A 19909-nucleotide genomic window follows, 5' to 3' on the forward strand; every position below is an offset into this window, starting at 1 on the left:
AAAATGTGATATAAGAAACATACATCTTAAAACAACATTAATATACACTTGGTTTTAATTAACCAGAAATAATTTCAGAATCCTCTTTTAATATTAAAATAATTAAGTATACTTACTTCACCTCAATGAGTAAATAGTGTTTTCAGGAGAGAGCTGCCATTAGGTTTTTATGACAAATGGCTAGCACCAGATTCCAAAATATGGATAGAATCAGGTCAAGAATGTGGGCAGATTCAACATAATTGAACTGAAATGTGCACCAAATAATTAAATGCAGTATCAATAACTCTCCATATATTTTGTATTTTTTGTCTGTCGCATTATTAATATTCAGCAGCATTTTAACTGAATTTAACTAGATTATATTAACTAGAATATATCTCCCTCTTTATGTATTTAATGATTCTCCTTCCAGCTTGTTAAAAATAATTCAGCATCATCTCAATTAAACTGAATTTAAACCAAAATAATTAAATTAGGTATACATAAAACTCTTCCTATATTTACTAGGCTTCTCCTCCAATTTTGTTAAAACTACAGCTCAGCAGCTGCTTTTGGAGAATCCCTGAGGCCTATATACATGGCTCTGGGTGAGCCATATGGGACCTAACCTAAGGCTTCAGTCGTCCCCCCTATATTTTATAAGTATAAAGAGATAGAATAAGACAGCATTAAAGACTGCCAAGAGGTAATTAGTTTATCTGAAGTATGTGCAAGATGTATGTTAAAGATGCACTGTCATTCTTTCTCCATCTTCAATTTAATTTAAACAAAGAATTGCATAGGCCCCACATTCATTTATATAAGGTACATGACATTTCATCTGTATAAAATCTGTAACATGAAGATATTTAGTCTTAATTTTTTTAAAAAAAATTGTACTGAGGCCTCTCTGCGGTTTTAGGGCCTAATTACTCGGTTAATTACATTTTTAATCTATCATGTTGTAAGTAATAATAACCCTCGACCTTACTAAAGTTGGCACCAAGGCATATTGGAAGAGGATTAACCTAAAGTATCTTTACTGTTACCCAAACTTTTTGTGGCAGGAAGGAGGCTCTTGTAAACAACATATGTATTTTGGTTCTTAGAATTCTGGCCTGAGAAATGTTTGTCTCTCGCTTATGTTTATATGATGTTCTCTAAATATGCTGAAGGTAAGACAAGAGGTAACAAATTTATAGCAAAGGACAGTTGTGCACATTTCTGATTTTTTTCCTTTAATACTAATTGGCTGCTGCCTGCAATATAATATAATGCAATATAATAAATCTAGCCCTCTCTCTAGTTTTGCCACTATAAAAATGTTTTTTTTAAAAATTAGGCAATAAGTTTTCTTAATTTATTGCCTAATTTAAAAACAAAACTTTTATTTTTTAAAACATCTACATTGAATAAACAAATGTGTAGAGAGCCTTTTCAAAGTTTGGGGAAGACAAGAACTATGATTGAATTAATCATTGGAATGGACTATCTTTTTTATATCAAACAAAGCAAAAGGCTGGTCTTATTGGTTAGGGTTGAACCCATCCAACATTGTGCTGAGTTGCTCTAAAGCAGTGTTTTTCAAATGTGGCAAGTTTAAGATATGTGGAAATCAACTTTAAGAATTCCCTGAAACAGTTGGGGAATTCTTGTAGTAGAAATCCACAAATCTTAAAGTTGCCAAGTTTGAAAAAACCCTGACCCAAAATGAATTAATATTCAGAGCTTTATTGTTGAGTGATATATGAATAACTCTTCAACAAAGTTGATCCCCAGTTCAGATGTGTGGGTATGTATGATTTTATTGACCTAAAAGTAATCTACAGGGTTGGTTCAAGGCATTTCATTCCTGAGGCTAAGAAGCAAACAGTACACAGTATTAGAATTTCATATTTTAAGGGCACTGATGCCTCTCCTATAACCTGACAATACAAGAGCATAACAATGAATGAATAATTATCCTTTTGCTGTCTTTTTGTGATGTCCAAACTTCTGTTGCTTGTTATCCTTAAAAATAGGACTGTCCCTGGAGAACTATAATTCTTAGCAAAATTAGCAAAGTGCTCATATGTTTCCTCTTCAGGATTACTTACTCTGAATCATACGTACATACGTGTATGTATGTGTATATAAATTGGAATATTTTCTGTTCTAGATTCTCTGAGAATAACATAAATTTATTCATGGCTAGTATTTCACCTGAAGCAAATCAAACAAACCTAAATAAAAAAGTTCCCGAGTCTACAGAATTCTTCATTTTCTATACCATAGATATGGAATTCTGCTGAAACCAAGAATTTCTTTTAATTTCTTTCCTGTTAGTATCTTATCTATTCTATTCTCATCTCTTCTGAAAGTCATCAATCAATCAATCAATTTAAATTTATTAGCCGCTCCCTTTCCGAATAGGACTCGGGGCGGCGTACAATGGAGTAAAAAACATATAACATTTACATAAACCCATGACATACATAAATACAAAAACACACATGTACGGAGGAGGTTAACAGATACAATACATAGACAATTAAAAACCATTAAAATACCCTAATTATAAAACCCCATGTACAATCCAAATTCAAAATGTTAAAAACAGACAGTCAGGAGGGGTACGAGAAAATTACGGTTGAGCCAGGCCAGATAGTTGAAAGAGGTGGGTCTTCAGTTGTACACGGAAGGAGCGGAGATCGGAAGTAATCCTGATGTCACGAGGGAGGTCATTCCACAGGGCTGGGCCCATCACAGAGAAGGCTCTGCTCCTGGGTGTCGCCCCCCGGCACTGTTTGGCGGACGGCACCCGGAGAAGTCCCTCTCTGTGACTCTGTATCATGACTCTGCCCATGTTTAAAGTACCTGAAGCTTAAGGTACATGAATATATGGCCATTCTTTGTGATACAGTCTCAGGAGACGCATCCAGCATGTTATCAGCTTGTGGCTCTATCAACTCCCTGTGGGAGAGCTTTATCGATTGTTACTAAAAGGGCTAATACAACATGAACATACCTTAAAGATGTTTCACTGAGTGAGTAATGAACTTCACAGAATGTTCTGTGTAAGTAGAACAAAATTGGAAATTAGAATTCTGGAAGTTGAAGTCTACACATCTTAAACTTGCCAAATTAGAACAACCTGACTTGTCCGGGAGAGTAGAAAAATAAGAGTTTGGTTTGAGCTCCAGTGTGAATATTTAAGAACCAGTTCTCTTGAATTGGGTCAAATCAGTGGAATAATATATCTGACTGAATGGCCACCTGGCAATGGACTTTCTCCAAGTGTCTTTCAGGAAAGCCCTCCTTAATAGGCTTACTTAGCACCTAGTTTATTATCTTTTTAGTGGCAATTAGGCAGAGATATTTTTATTCCCTGGAAATCATTACTCTTTATATGCTATGTATTTTAAAATACTACATTTTAAGGGATATTGGCTCAAAAACTTTAAAAAAATAATAATCTCCGAACCTGATGAAATGGAATGGTGTGCATCCTATTACTTGAAAATTCATTAATAAAAGACTAATAAGAATGTCACCTTCTGTATTAGTACATGAGCCCTAATTTTCTTTGTACCCAATAAGCACTGCAACAGCTGGCAGAATGGCTCTAACAGCTATGATGAGAAGAATATTGCTTAGATGCTACCATAAACAGAGCACAGGCCTTCAAATTAAAAAAAAATAATCAACCCATGGCTTGCATTTGCAATCAACTGATCTCTCCCTTCTTTCATTGCATCTCATTATGATTGAGACAATTTAAGAGTTCATTTTGTGAACAGAGTATTAGAGATCAATATCTATCACCCAATATAGCATTCTATTATTCTTTGCGCCTCCTTTTACCTGCTTTATAACTGATCCCAAAAAACTCCCCATCTATCTGCACACAAATACACAAACACCACTCATGCATGGCACTAAATTATGAGCTTTCCTTGGTTCTAGTAGCTTAACACACTGCAGGAACCTAGCCTCTGATATGATAAACCACAATATTTAATTCAATAGTTTAGTTTAATACCATAATAGTAGCCAGTGTTGTTTTGTAGAAATTTACGTTGGTTAAGCAAATTGTGTTTGTCTTGATCTAGGTGTCTTCATACAAGAAAATGAACGCTATAAATATGGCTCTCAAACACATTTTAAACATTAGAAATTGTTGAGAATATTCATAGTTCGGGTTGTAGGTTTGAGCAGAGGTCTGTTCTCTGAGCTTGCTGTTTAGCTCCCAGACTTTTCATTACCAAACTTCAGCAGGGTTTTGGGTGAAGTGTCTTATTTGTTTATATAGAGATACTTCATCCAAAAATCCCGCTGAAGATGTTACCTGGTTTGATAACGAAATGCCCAGGAGCTAACCAGCAAAGTTGGAGAACAGACCTCTGCCAAAATATTTTAAACTTCCTTTCAACATTGCTATCTTGTAGAAAGCATGCCTTTTCCTTGGCAGCCCCTGCCCCATGGAACATCCTTCTACCCACCCACCCCTCAATCGCCAGGCCTCTACCATCCTCAACATCCATAAAGTATTGAAGATCTGACTTCCCCCCAGGCACTCTGATGAGGTGATTGCACAACGGAAGCTTAACTTACACCAGATTTTTGTTTTTATGTACTTGATTTTAACACTTTTAATATGGTTCTTGTGTTATTTTAATTTTTAATTCAGAGCTGTCCAGAATTTGTTATAAGATGGGTGGCTATATAAATGTTTTAAATTAATAAATTTTGAGTACACAGCAAGATCTTTATGTTAGAGTTTTCTTCCAAGCCCCAATCAGTCCTATCTAACAATTAGTGATAAGGGCTAGCTACTAAGAGTTGCAATCTAATAATTCCAGAAGCGTGTGCATTGTTTCTCCATGTTCACTGGCTAGGATTTTGATAGTCGAAATTCAATAAGCTAGAAGGAGAAGTCACAGTATTACAATCTTTATAGCTATAGCTGAAATGGAGTAGGAAAATGACTTTCAATTTATTGGGGGTTGGCCGGTGAGATGGAAGCAGAGGAGGGGGGAATTAAAGGGCAGGCAGAATGATGGATGGGATGGGAAAATTGTCTGGTAGTGTTTGCTTCAAACTTTTGGCAAGAGTATACTTTCCCCCAAAGTCTGCTTGCATAGAGGAAAAAGTAGAAAAAAAGAAAGAGGGAAGGACAACTTATCTAATTTTGGGATAGGCTTTACCATCCTCTCCCAGAGTATACAACTTCAACAGAAAAATAATTTTCCCTCTCTGCTTTAGGGTCAGGCTACAGTAGGGCACAAGAAAGAAAACATGCAAGTTCTAAAGGGCATTGAAGCATTTCAAATCTTGTGGCTGATCTGCAGAAATCCCTGTAAATTTCACAGCTGAAACAGGAAGCCAGTCTTCACCCTTTAAAGGCTTGTTTGTCTAACAACGGCCGAGTTAGAAATGAAGCAACATGCAAACATTACTACTAATTATACTTTTTCCACAGACACATTTAAGAGAGACAATTTTATCTGCAGAAATTCCACCGACAAATGCAACAAAGCTTTTTTCATATGAATTGTATATAGTTTTCTTTTTATACTCACTGCTATAATTGAATATTTACTAAAATGTTTACCAGAATATCTAAAAGGAATTTTCTTTTATGAAAAAGATGTGGTGTTATTGCTAATATCTCTGTCTTAAAAGGAAGCCAGAGGTCACCTTTGTTAAATTTGTTTGATGTATATATTTTTTATCACTTTTAATGTGTTTTGCCATTCCTTTTCCTTTTATGTTAGTATTTCAATATATGATATCAAAACCTAATAGAGGTATTATAAATAAAAATGCAGAAAAATATTCTAACTTGCTTGGGGAAAAAAATCAAAAGTAAATTATACCAACTTTAGGATCTATAGTATGTGGTGTCTTATATCCAAGAATTTAAAAAGATAAACATTTAAACATTTTCTCAATTGTTTTCTTTTTATATGCCACAGGGTGGCACTCATGCTTGGTATATTTTTCTACCACATAAACAAACAACAAACAAACAAACCCATGGAGAGAAATTAAAATTAGTTTTCTCTAATATTGTATTTTATAAATTTATACACACACACATTTTCAATCAGATCTCCAATCATATTAGGTAGAAAATGCTTGCTTTTTTAGAATGAAAAACTAGTCTCCAGATAGTCTATTTAGTACAATGCAATCCACAATACACTTTAATAAATTCATCTGTTTTACGTTCTCATCATAATTAAAATGCATGAGGGACAACTAAACTCTCATCTAGTATTAGGTTCCTAGTTTTTTCTTGGTTTAGCTGGTGCTATGTTCTGGATCAAAATTATTATCAACAGATGTAAAAAAAAATCACTTTTTGAAAACTTTTAAGTACCATATCCATGTTCTTCGAAAGTAATGTTTCTGGATGAGGCAGTTACAGTTCTCCATACAGAGAACATTTGGAGGAAAGTAAATATTCAAATGACAATATCTGCTGCTTGCAAATCACGTTTCATGGATAACTTAATGCTGAACTGTCCAGTTTCTTTAAGATATTGATATTATTATAATTATTAATGAAAGAAAGAAGGAAGGAAGGAAAAAGAAAAGAGAAATATTATTCCCTATTTCCAGAAGGGGAGCTATATTAAATACTTGGATAAGTGCTAGACGGCAGACAGCATACCTAAAACTCTGAATTCTGCTGTCATCTAGCGACAGCCAGTTGGTAAGTTACTATTAGCCTTCAGAAGAAATCAGCCGGGAAAGCCCCGAGGGCGGGGAAGGGGGGGAGAGAACGCGATTGCTCTTCCCTGGCCACGCCCTTCCCCGTCTCGATTTGCATTGGAAGCTTTCGGACACTCGAAGAAAGTAAGCCGGATCGAACAAACTATAGAAGCGACCTTAAACCGGAAGGACCGTGCACGCGGAGAACATCCTGTTGCCGCTCTAGGCAGCGGAGATGGGGGCGCCATCTATGGTGTTCGCGCGCTTTGTGATGTTTTATTGTGTCGCGGAGATTCGGCGGCCTGGAAACCCGGAACCGTCAGGAGACGCGGCGGCGGCAGCGGCAGCGATTGCCGAACGTCTGTGGGTCGCTTAGCGGCCGCTTTCTCATCGGAAGCCCTTGAGCCCAAAGGAGAGGCGGAAAGGCCGTCGGGGCTGTACGTCAGTAACGGTCTTTGTGCCGCGCGAACCGTTGCACGCGAGCCTACGGGGAAGCGGGGTCAGAAGTGTCGGGGTGGGTTCCCCCCCCCCCGCCTTTCCATCTGGCATCTTGAGATGGAGGAAGAGCTGAAGGGGCGGGGGGAGGAAGGTTTCTGCGCCCAGGAAGGGCCGAAGAGTTGGTTTGGGTGCAAAACCGGAGGTTGCTACGTTTCTTCTCCCTCCTCCCCCTCCTCCCTGCGCATCTGCTCCAGAGCTTTCTCCCATCTTCCTTCCCGTTTCGGCTGCGGGGGGAAAGGGGAATGCAACGCCTTAAGCCAGCCTTCCCTCAACCCCCGGTGTCCTTTTGTGGGGGGGGGGGGGGGGGAGAACAGCCATGCTGGCAAGGGCGATGAGGAGAGAGAGCTCTCTAGCCCAAGAAAACTGGACGCTTAACGGGGTTGGGAATGGCTGCCTTATTCGTCCTCCCTGGGAAACAGCCAGCCGGAGGAGGAGGAAATAGCGTCCTCCGCAGGCACTTCTCCGTTCCCTGGCAACCTCAGTGACTCACGTTCATAAAAAGTAAATAAGCTGAAGAAGGAAGGCCCTCCTTTTCATTCACCCGTTGCTCTTCTTTCTCAGGGCTCCGCTCTGTGACCTCTCCTGGAGGCAGAAAGTGAAATGGATCCGCGCAGAGATCCACTTCGGTTCTTCATAGTGTTGCCTGTACAGAAGCCCAGATTTATATCTTGTTAGTTGTGAGGGGTCCATAATGCTATGCATCCTATTTCTACCGGAGGCTTTTAAAAAAATAACGCCCTTAAATAGAGCCTGGGTATAGCTATCCTCGTTGCAGTAACTTCTCTAAACCGCTGTCTGTTGTAATGTGACATATGCAGGAGTTGTTCTAAAGAAACTCCAGTTTATAGAAAATGCAGCTGTTAGGTAACTTGGCTTGATAGAAACCATCTCATCATTTAAGCGGCTACATTTATTCTGCACCAGCAAAATGTTCAATAGTTAGTATTTCTTGCATCCCATAATTTTTATCCATTTGAGTCCCATTGCCATTTGAAGATACATGAATGGTAATCCGAGACAGCCTTTTTGACTGAGAAACCAGATATTTGTTGCATTTTGATTTTTTTTCCTGTTTGCTGCAGCATTTCAGAAGTCTGAATAGTGAATTTAAATTCCTGTTTTGTACTTTAGCCATGTTTAGTAGGACACTGTAGCTATCTGCCTGCCCGGTTTTATTGTTTACTTGTTTTCAACTCCTTTGTTTCTGAGAAAGTATATTGAAAAGCAGATTATTAATTGCATTATAAATAATACTCAAATAATCTCTCAGAAAAGTATAATTGAAATTAAGTGCAAAAGAGCATCCCCCCCCCCCCAATCTCAGAAAACCCACCAACAATTGAATCTGGAGTCCATAGAACAGGATGGTAAAAATAGAATGAATTAAAATGAGTTTCAGGTTGAAAAATGTTGTCATAGTCTAGAAGACACATGGGTATACTCTGGAAAGACCTATTTAGTCCCTTTCACAAATCTAGGATTCCCTTTTTTAGGAGCTCTATTTTCTTTATCATTGGGATCTCTCTTAGAATGCAAGAAACCTTTTCTCCAATCAATGTCAGTCACCTTCCCTCATATACTTTCTATTATAAAAAGGCAAAGCTTGAGGTATTCTGGAATTGAGATGTGTGCATTTAAGTTTATATCTTTCATTTAAATAACTTATCCCTCAAATAACATTGTAAACTTAAAGTAAATGCCTCTGAATAGGTGACTTGCATTTTGTACACCTTGCCTTGAACTCTTGTTAACATATCTGTACAGCAATTAAACTATATTGCCATATTAAAATTTAGAGCTAGATGGGGTGAATAAACAACCAAATTTTGCTAGCCTTGAGCTATTGTACTATGTGGAGGAGAGTTTGCACAATTGCTTCTCTCCTGTACTCCTTGAGTATTGCAGCGATGCCTATAGTATAGGACAAAACAAGTGAATTCTATTTTGCCACTATCAACCCATTTGAAACACTCCAATGGAGTGAAACAGAGTCAGTTCTTAAGCTGAAATGCATGCCAATCAAAAGAAGGAATTGGTTCCTTTAGAATATAGAAGTAATACACAAGCCTTGAAAATTATTAAAGAGTAACTGATGAATATTCTTAATTGGAAGATGGGGATAATATTGTAAATGAACTTTGAGTGTATTCTAGAATATTTCTGGATATTATTACATGCTTTTTCCATCTGCAGTTCTGAAAGTTATAATAGCATCCTAGAGAAAAAATGTAGAAGTATATTTTATGAATCAGTGAATGTATAATTAAGAAGAAAGTTGTGTATATGTTCACACATTTGAGCTCAGGAATAAATCACTGTATTTGGTGGGAAATGAAATATTTTTAGTGGACAGCTGCTAGCTAACTTGTAGAAAGCACTTTCAGGAAATGGTATCCAGAACTTGTGTAGGTTTCCTGTATTATACTTTCTTCCAATAAAAGATTTATATTATTTTTTTTCTTCTCAGTTCCCCAGCTGCTATCTTGAACTACCAGGTGGTCTGTTTCTTAGTTTTGAATTTTGAAATATTTTTTTTGAGCCAAAAGACAGGTGTGAATAGTGTGAGAACCATTAGTTGTTACTGAATTACCTGTACTTAGTATTGGCTAAGGGTGATACGTATTGGATTTCAAAAATTCATATAACCATTTTTCACTTCATTCTTGTTTGTAATTTAAGGTCAGCTAGTTAAGGAATAGTTAAAGATTTCACTAATTCAGATACTTCAGACTTCATTTAGACAGATCTTAATGGCTGAAAAATAATTGTCAGAAATTCAATTGAAGTAGGATAACTTTAAAGAATGCAGATTACACTGTTAATTTGTGTTCATTTTGGAATGCTTTTAGATTTTTTGATGATAATTACAGATGACTTCTTCATCAGTAAATCTCACCCATTTCTGGAAGAAGAAGATAGTGCAATTCCAATTTCCATTCTTTACATGTGTATTGTTGCTATGCTGTAAATTTGGGCATGATGCCATCCACTATGAACAAGCTACAATTAAGTCCAAATACAGTGGTATAATTTATTCTGCATAAAATAACAAAAATATACATTTTACACTTTCATGGAATATATTTCATAATTTAAATATCATATTGCATAGAAAAATTGATTTTCAGAGTATTTCTCCCTGCCATTATGTTCACAGGAGGCAGAAAAACATTAACAATTCAGTTAGATTTCTGTCTCTCAGATTCTTATGACATGAAAACAGTATAAATTCAGTACTGTAATTATGCTGGGAAAGTTTTTTAAGACTGGTCATGATACACCCTGAAAAAAATTATATGAATATAAATAAAAAGTGAATCTGAAGCAAACCAAACTTTTTTTCCAGAATGTTGAAAATAGATTTACGGCTAACTAATGCAGAAAATGATTTATTCTGAACATTATTTGTTTAGCAATGTCTGATTAGGTATAAATTGGTTTAAATTAGTTTAATACATTGTTTTCAAAAATGTATTAAACTAATTAATGAAAGGAAAAGTATTAGTGAAGCGATAATAATTTCAAACAATTGTAATAACAAAAAGATTGAAAAAGAAAAAGCTCTGGAAAATTAAATCAATCAATCAATAATAAATAAATAAAACAATTCCAGGGCTAACCTTGTTGTTTGAAAGTATTCTACATACTGTATTTTGCAGATGATGGTATGCTTAACAGTTTTGGTTGGCTAAAAAATCAATCACATTAATATCTTTACATTAAATGGATATCAGTGTCCTTAGATCAAACTGTTGTAAAAAAAATTCTAATTAAATCATGTAACTTAAACGTTCACACACATGCGCACACACACGCGCACACACACCATTTGTCTATTGGGAAGATGCTGTTTTTCAAATTAGGACTTCATTTTGGGAGTTAAAACATACTGTTATACGTTTTGATATCTGTTTAATGTATCTTACCCTCAGAATGTGATCTTTCATGGTATGGTGCTGGGAATCTGTGTTTTAAATCACCCCAATGGATGCAGAGAGTGATGTTGCATTGGATATTTTAATTACAAATGTGGTCTGTGTCTTCCGAACAAGATGTCATTTAAATTTGCGAAAGATTGCTTTGGAAGGAGCAAATGTGATATACAAGCGTGACGTTGGGGTAAGTAACACTTTAATTTTAGAATATTGGAAACTCTAAACAGCTCTATATAACAAAACATTTTAGATAATTTATTTGGTAATACGGATGAATTTTTTTTACAGTGTGTCAGTAGTAAAGACATGAATTGTAAAAGGGTTTCTAAAGACATGCTAAGTGTCCAAAATTCAATGGTCAGGCACTCGGGAGAGCGTCTTCAGTGACATTCCCAAATTATGGAAGGTACTCCATTGGGAGCTCCTACACTTTTAAAGGAATTGTATTTTTCCTCTACAGCCAGGCTTTTTTAGATTGAGTTAGTTTATCGTGATATGGGTTCTCAGATTTTAATTGTTGCATTGCATGCATAGCAAGCGTACAAAAATGTTTATGTAACATTTCAAGCTCAAAGGCCAGTCTTACCAAAAGTGTTCCAACAGCCATAATCAGAAGAATATTAGAATACTTTTATAAGCTGGGATGGTGGTTTTTAATTCAATCAGCAGTATATTAAACTTCAGCAAACCTGTTTCAGATTTGAGCTGTTTTGTACACTTCTAGTGTATATAGTAAAAACAAAAATTGCGCTAGTTCTTATCCTTAAAACCTTCAGTACTTTAACCAAATTGCTTGAAGGACTGTCTTCATTTTATCAATTTGCCTGCACTTCAGGGCCAGGAGTGAAGGCTCTCTTGACCATACTTAAGGGAGATAATTGAGTGGTTAAAACAAGAAAGAGCTTTTTCTATAGTAGTTCCACACACATATGGAGTAACTTGCTATCTGGGGTACATCAGCACCATTAGTGGGAGTTTTCTGAAAAGCCAATAGATGCATTTATTTATACCTTGAAATGGTCTTGCTGCTTTTCTAGTTGAAACAGATGTTGATTTTAATATTATAAAATGTGTTTTTTAACCTTTTAATTGTGTTACTGTTTTAAAGTGAGCAGCTGAAAAACGAAATGCCAGCATGGGGAAAAGAACAGGGATTTTAACCATGATTTGTTTTTATTGGCCTCAGAATTGAATTTCTGAAATATAATCATTTCTCCAGTTTAAAAAATTCAGGTTGATGAATATTAGACATTTATATAGCTGATACTTTGTTCACATGAGTTGCTTATATAATTAGAATTCTGTCCACAAGTAACCCGTAATGTGTAACTTGTTTGCAAATAAATATTGTTTTGTTGGTAAAGCATCATGCCTGAACAACTATAGTAATAAGAATTAATTGCAGGAGATTCCAAGGCTGAAACCATTTTAATTAAAATACTTAGAGAAAGGAAGAAAATGTTTTATTATGTTCATGTTCAGACTTTTCTTGGTTTTTACTGTGGTTTAGTACTGCCTATCCAAAGTTGAAAATAAAGATAATACTTTATCATAGGCTTCCTTAGCCTAGTTTCCTTTTGATGCATTAGATTTCAGCAGTTATCTTCTTGTCAGCTGTAATGTAAATTAAATACTTAAAATCTTGCCTTTTTATTGGAGTTAATTGTTTCAAAAACAACAAAATTATGTGCTAGGTAAGAAACATTTTAGTTTCCCCCCCAGTGTAGAGTACCATATTTTTCAGACTATAAGATGCACCGGTATATAAGACACCAAGATTTCGAAGAGATAAGTAAGAAAAAAAGGTTTTTGTTCTCCCTGGTCCCCAGGAGCACTCTGCAGGCTTCAGCAGGACTTGGGGAAGGCAGAAATGCTCTGGTTTGTGAGAAAAACGGGTGGAAAATGGGCTGTTTTTCGCAAAAATGGAGGCGTTTCTGCAAGCAGCTTCAGGAGACCAAAAATGGCTGTATGTGGTGTATAAGACGCACCAACATTTTCACGCTTTTTAGGGGGGGGGAAATGTGTCTTATACGCCGAAAAATACAGTACTTCAGAAGTGAAACTTCTCATTGAATCTTTCTAAACGATAGCATTTAGATCTTTTTTTTAGGTTTTTCAACTTATTTTTCCCTGATTGATTTCAGAAAGTATTAATGAAGCTTAGGAAACCCAGGATTACAGCAACAATTTGGTCCTCAGGGAAAGTAATTTGCACAGGAGCTACAAGGTATACTTAATTTATATTTTATTGCTTTTTAATGAAACCATTTATGAATTAGTAATGCTTAATTGCATAATCCCTTAACTGGTTGTTTGTTTGTTTTGAACTTTAGTGAAGAAGAAGCAAAATTAGGTGCCAGACGACTAGCCCGTAGTCTGCAGAAACTAGGTTTTCAGGTAATTTTCTAGTGAAATAAATATATTTTGATTTATTAGTCAATTGTGATACCTCTCTTCTTGTTCTCATTCAGAGATTTTTCTTATTGGCTCAGTTTCTAAAAAGTCAACTGACTATACTCACAACTGAGCAGATTTCATTAATCTGCTCACTAGCAATTAAAACCTTTTTCCTCTCTGATGAATCCTGTGCGTTGCAGGCAAAACACCACAAAACAAAATGGGTCAAAAAACAGCTTTTTCTTTCTTTTCATCAATTTCTTTGAAAAGAAAAGTTTCTCTCATTAGCTGAGTCATTGCAAAAAATGCTTAGATCCTTTACTATAAAAAGAAACCAGGTTCTTTTGTAAGGAACAGAATGCAAAAAGAATTGAAGGAACATCACGGCTCTACATCTATTCCCTGCAAAAACACAGTGCTATCAGCAAGTGTCTGTGTTCATTTTGTCTCTGTTGGTTTGTATGTTATTACTTGACTAAATGTCTATAGAGCACACTCTTGTACTGCAGTGAGTCTTTACGCACAGCAGGAGAGAAAGTTGATCACCTTTCATATGCACTGTCTCTGACATCACCTGGCATGACAAAGTTCCAAATAGCGCAGTCTTGGAATGTGTTGGAATCTAAAGCATGTATAAACTATTGAAACAGCGACGTCTATGCTGGCTTGGGCATGTTATGAGAATGGCTGATGGTCAGATTCCGAAATATCTCCTATATGGAGAATTAGTGCAGGGAAAGTGCCCCAGAGAGAGACCACAGCTGCAATATAAGGATATCTGCAAGAGGGATCTAAAGGCAGTGGGAATGGACATTAACAGTTGGGAAACCTTGACCTCTGATCATTCAGCTTGAAGTTTAAAGACGCAGCATGGCCTGCCCTCAGTGTGGAAGGGATTGCCACTCCGGTATTGGACTTGTTATCCACACCAGATGCTGCCACACCTTTTTCCAGAGCACGATAGCATAATCTTTTGAGATTGAAGGATGCCAATGGAAATGTCAATAATAAAACGTTTTCTCAGCTATCAATTCTGACTTTACCAACTATAAATCCAAATATAAAGTAGTTTATTAAAAGGAAAGAGTGGGGTGTATACTTTATTTGCAATAAAACAACTATGTTCAATTTGACATTAGATACAATTCAAAAGTGAAGGCCTGGCTAGTAAATAGAATTTAATCATAGTATTCAGACATCAGTTGCACTGTATGTGTGGATGCAGGAGTGTGCGTGTGTATATGTTTTAAGAAGCAAATGCATTCTTTCACAAAGTGCAGTAGGGTGGCACTTCTGACAATATAGCTTGTCTTAAAAATAATCTAAATCGGTGTTTCTCAATCTCATCAACTTTTAAGATGTGTGGACTTCAACTCCCAGGCTAGCTGAAGGAATTCTGAGAGTAGAATCCCACACAGTTTAAGGTTGCTGAGGTTGAGAAACATTGATATAAATGATACTCTTTGCAGATGTAGTATCTCATGCATGTGATGTTCCCCCACCCTATCCCAATAATTGGCTAGTGCTGGTTTATATATTGTCATGTTCTTATATATAGGAATAAACGAATAGGCGTTATATTTTGTGTTAATTATTAGAAGAACTAATACATGTGGATTTTAGGGATTTGTTTAATGCCACTTTACTCCATATAGCTGCTGCCAAAAATCGCTTTCAAGTGATGCAGCTATCTTTTAAAAAGCTTGGTTTCTTAATTCTTTTAGCCAAGGTAAATTAAATACTTCTAAAAGCAAAATGGGAAAATAGAATCACTCTTGTTTAAAAGATAGCAGCTGCAAGTTCAGTACTATCTAATGAAGATTTGTTTACTGTGAAACAGGAATATGATTAAAAAGACAATTACAGAATATTTCTCTGTTTTCAGGAACATTAGTAATTCCTGATTGCCATTGCAGCAACTTAATCGAATTATACGAAGTTGATTACTGAAATAATTTTCTGTTGACTAAAATATGTTAAATTCTTTTCTCAAAAAGGTCTTATGCTAAAAATCACATTCTAGCCATAGTTACAGGAAACAACTGGTGGTTTCTTTAAAATGAGACAAAAATGTATATAACCCCTTTATTTAAGTTTTAACAGTGTTCTAACACGTTTATCTCCACATGTTCTTTCTCCTTCAAAAAGGTGATTTTTACAGATTTTAAAGTTGTCAATGTTTTAGCAGTATGCAACATGCCGTTTGAAGTCAGATTGCCAGAATTTACAAAAAACAACCGACCCCATGCCAGGTATAGTCCAATTTAACAGTATTATTATGATACAAATTAAAATTGTTTTAGTTTGAATAGAATAAATTAAAATTCTTTTATGTTTTTATATTGGGATTTATTTTTGAAATACATTTCATTTATTTATTTCCTAGTTATGAACCAGAGCTTCATCCTGCAGTGTGCTACAGAATAAAAACTCTTAGAGCTACTTTACAGATTTTTTCAACAGGAAGTATCACAGTTACAGGTACTCATTCATTTTTGTCAATAAATACCTTCCTTAGCAATGGGACCTCAGGTAATTAAAGATAGATGTATGAACATGAAAACAATAACAAAAACTACCTTTATTAAGACAAAACAATGTGCTACAAGTTTTTTTTTCAAAAATCTGAATTTAATAGAAGTGTTCACTTGGCAAGATGTTAAGCATAGCTGCGTTGAAATGGAGGGGTGGGAATGACAGCTAAAAACAGGCCCAACTTTTTATGAATGCTACCTGTAATTCCAAGGCAGTAGTTTGTAGATTGGATTAATCCCCATTACTTCTTTCTTACCTTCTCTGACAATAAAGCTAAAATTCAGATCTCTTGCATTGAGTAAAACATAGTTTATGCTTAGGTAGAGAATAATGATGTTATGATACTAGAGTCCTCAATACCTCATATGGCATTAATAGATGCAGAGATAGCTATTTTAATCTGCAAGACTATATGAAAATCCACAGAAGGCAATATTTCTTTTGGGATTGGCCCCAGTACTAAATAAGAGTGCCATATTTTTGTTTTTAAACAAATTTTGTTTTTGTAGATCCTGTATGATCATTCTTGTAGATCGCATAACACCTTGTTTTTTTCCATTAAAATAGTGTCATCATCAAGCTTGTGTGACAAGTGACATTTGAATGAAATTAGTTAAATTAAATTTTAGGCTGAAAGTCTAATAAATTGAAATTTGAAAATCTAACAGATAAAAACAGGAACATAATTGAGTAGGATCAGTTAATTTGTTACGATTAGGTGTTCCAGGTATTAAATTCAGTAGTCCAACCATAAGTCAATATAACTGGCAGGAACTGGTTTCTTATATCATAAGTAGTAGTTTTTAATTAAAACGTCCAATTTAATTAAAACGTCCAATTTAATTATGAGCACTTGGAGAAATATAGTTTTTTAATCAGGAATATAGCATACGATGGAAGAAGACTTACATCTCCCTTTCTGCTTGTGACTTATACACTTTAAGAATAAATGTCCCATTGTATCAATGGGAACATTCTTTTTTTTATACTTTAGCAACTCTGGGGAAGTAACAATTTTGTTCAGTCTTGCTGAAGAGAGAAGAAATAAGACTTTGATTCCTACATGTTGGAATCCCAGTGAAGATTTTCTGGACTTATAAATGAAGAAAAACAAGATAAATAGTTATATTAAGGTCTAATTTGAGTTGGAGTGTTGGGTGGCCGTTGATGATAACAGGTAATTTATAACAGTATAAAGTGCAAGTAGCAAATATGGTGAAATCAGTTGCTGAATTTGTACTTTTTTCTTCTGAGTTTATGGTACAGCTAGTCTTCAATGTGAGAAGAGAGGAGATCCATCTAGGAGGTATATGGATGTGTGTGATATATAATTTAATTAATGTTTTCAGGTTAGTTTTATTATCTGCTTCAGTAATGTTGGAATTGTTTACTTTTAGAATATTGGACAAAACAATTGTCGTAAGTATGAAGTTCCACTAATAAAGTTTAGGAGTTTCAAATATTTGTTTCTGTGTCTCTTCTGATCCTTTTTTTCTCGTTTATTCTTAGGGCCAAATGTAAAAGCTGTTGCCACTGCAGTGGAACAGATCTACCCATATGTGTTTGAGAGCAGGAAAGAAATTTTATAATTTGCCACTTCATGGTTAGGTGAACTAACCAAGCACCTTTTATAAGACTGCTGCATATTGGACTTAAAGCAAAAAAAAAAAAAAAAAAAAAAAGTAAAGAAAAAAGGATTAACTGGACCAAGACAGCTGAGAAGGTACAAACTCTTGGCCATAGTGATAAACTCCAGTCCCTTTTGGATTTTATTTTGAACAGTGCTGTATTGTAAAAACAAAAGTTTACAAAAATATGAAATTGCTGCTTTTTACAAGACATTCTATTTATTTCTGCAGTGATTTCTGTGTTCATAGGCGGAATTGTCATGATATGCACTAACCTTGGAAATACTTCTTTAGGTTGAGCTTGTGTTTTTATTTGTTAATAGTCTTTTACATTTTTGTATGCTGACTGTTGGGCACCAAAGAAGCTGTAGACATTACCTTTTTCACCTGACAAACATGCACAAATAAAAGTCTGCAAAACCTTCCTTCATACCTGTTCTGTTACATTCCTTTTCCCTTTTCAATTAACAATTGTATATTGGCAAAGTAATTAGAGCATTATTAGTGTAATCTTTTGTTCATTTTTTCTTCTTCCAGTTTTAGTGTGCGTATGTAAAGTGGTCAATAGCAGACTAGGTTCAAGTGAATGACAGATACATATGTATACAAAGGACAGACTCTGTTTTTTCTGCAATGTACTTGTAAGTAAATGCAGAGGTTGGCTGATCTTTTTCTGCTTTGTTCAGTAAGGGCACATTCTGGATCATAACAGATTTTAATGAACATTGTATTCAGTAAAGATAGAAGTACCATGATAGCACTTGATGTTAGTAAAATCAGCTTACTGTGTCCATAATTCAGATACAGTTTTGGTTGGTTTTTTTAAAAAACTGCTGTGAATTCCTTCCATTGACTAGTGTTATTTTTCAGGAAAAAAGTTTAATTGATGTAGACCTTTAGCTACTTCTAAAAAATTGTCCACATTTGCCAAATACTGCTATAGTACTTCATTTTTGTTTTTGTTTTTTATTCTAACATGTAAGAAAGCTTGGTTTTGACATGTAATCTTGGGACTTCAAAAGCCACTATAGAGTCTCTCAGTACATGTGCATTGGTACAGCTGAGTGGTATTACTAAATTTTAATTGGAATGGAGATGCTACTCTCATCATATACAATAAATATGTAAAAATGCAGATGTCTCTTTTTCATATCTAAGCCTCAAAAATGAATAAATGTTGATATGAATATTGCAAATACCATGTATTCGGTTCTCAGCTTCCACTTCAGACTGAAATAAATTCAGCAGGGTTCTGCAGATAAAAATCCCATTGGCATATTTTTTCAAACTATTTTTAAAATACTGTTCAAATGTCATGAGAGAACTTTGGAGGTCTGCTGGAAAAATGATATATAAATTGTGCTTTGCAAGAGGATACAAATGGACTAGATATAAATAGACATTGTGTTATTCCAAGCAGAAAGTATGCTAAATATATCTTCCTAAAGCATTTTCATCAAAGAAGCAGGCTCACTTTTTAAGAGGCATCTACTCACATAGATTACAACATGGAAACAATGATTATGCTAATAATAATTACAGTGGATCTAGGAAGAGCACCTCCATAGCTACAAGCTAATGTTGATTATCATCTTTTTGTGATGTGTGTGCCATCAAGTCGTGTGACTCATGGTGACTGCCTGGGCAAGTTCCCTTGGCAAGATTTTGGAAACGGTTTGCCATTGCTTGCTTCCTAGGGGCGAACGGGTAGGACTCACCCAAAATTAGCCAGCTGCTTTTGTGTCTAAAGCAGAAGTAGAAGCCATGGTCTCCTAACCGCTCACCAAGCTCTCATCCCAAATCATCTAGTGTTCAGAATTTGTTGATTGTTTCTTTGGAAACTTATGTAAGATAACTGCATAGTGTGTAGGAAAAAGTATGGAGGCTTTTGATAAGGTAGACCATAACCTACTACTAGATAAAGTAGAAGAATGTGGGTTAGACAGCATCACCACCAGATGGATTCGTAACTTGCTGACCAACCACACTCACGTGTAGTCCTCAATGGAATTGCATCTACATGGAGGGAAGTATGCAGTGGAGTACTCCAAGGCTCTGTTTTAGGCCCAGTACTCTTCAACATCTTCATCAATGATTTGGATGAGGGAATAAATGGGGAACTCATCAAATTTGCAGATGACACCAAGCTGGCAGGAATAGCCAACACTCCAGAAGATAGGCTTAAGATACAGAAGGATCTTGACAAACTTGAACATTGGGCACTATCTAATAAAA

General features: G+C 35.5%; 1 protein-coding gene across 3 annotated transcripts; it reads left to right on the forward strand.

The window, feature by feature from the left end:
• Window positions 1-6828: 6828 nt before the first annotated feature.
• Window positions 6829-18807, forward strand: TBPL1 (TATA-box binding protein like 1). 3 transcript variants are annotated; one of them, XM_081944679.1, is made up of 7 exons: window positions 6829-7195; window positions 11112-11298; window positions 13259-13341; window positions 13448-13511; window positions 15660-15763; window positions 15898-15992; window positions 17556-18807. In XM_081944679.1, the coding sequence occupies exons 2-7, from the start codon at window positions 11164-11166 to the stop codon at window positions 17633-17635; spliced, it is 561 nt and encodes a 186-aa protein (XP_081800805.1). In that variant the 5' UTR covers window positions 6829-7195; window positions 11112-11163; the 3' UTR covers window positions 17636-18807. The 3 variants fall into 3 exon arrangements, with proteins under 3 accessions (XP_081800805.1, XP_081800804.1, XP_081800806.1); XM_081944678.1 differs by having other exon boundaries at window positions 6832-7118; XM_081944680.1 differs by lacking the exon at window positions 6829-7195 and adding an exon at window positions 7302-7680.
• The last annotated feature ends 1102 nt before the right edge of the window (window positions 18808-19909 follow it).

This window comes from Natrix helvetica (genome assembly GCF_964273705.1).
Source record: "Natrix helvetica genome assembly, chromosome: 2".
NCBI lineage: Eukaryota > Metazoa > Chordata > Lepidosauria > Squamata > Natricidae > Natrix > Natrix helvetica.

Coding starts and splice junctions, on each gene's coding strand:
- TBPL1 (XM_081944679.1), top strand. CDS start 11,164: ATGGATGCAGAGAGTGATGTTGCATTGGATATTTTAATTACAAATGTG. Junction 11,299..13,258: donor TATACAAGCGTGACGTTGGG/GTAAGTAACACT, acceptor GATTGATTTCAG/AAAGTATTAATGAAGCTTAG. Junction 13,342..13,447: donor ATTTGCACAGGAGCTACAAG/GTATACTTAATT, acceptor TTTGAACTTTAG/TGAAGAAGAAGCAAAATTAG.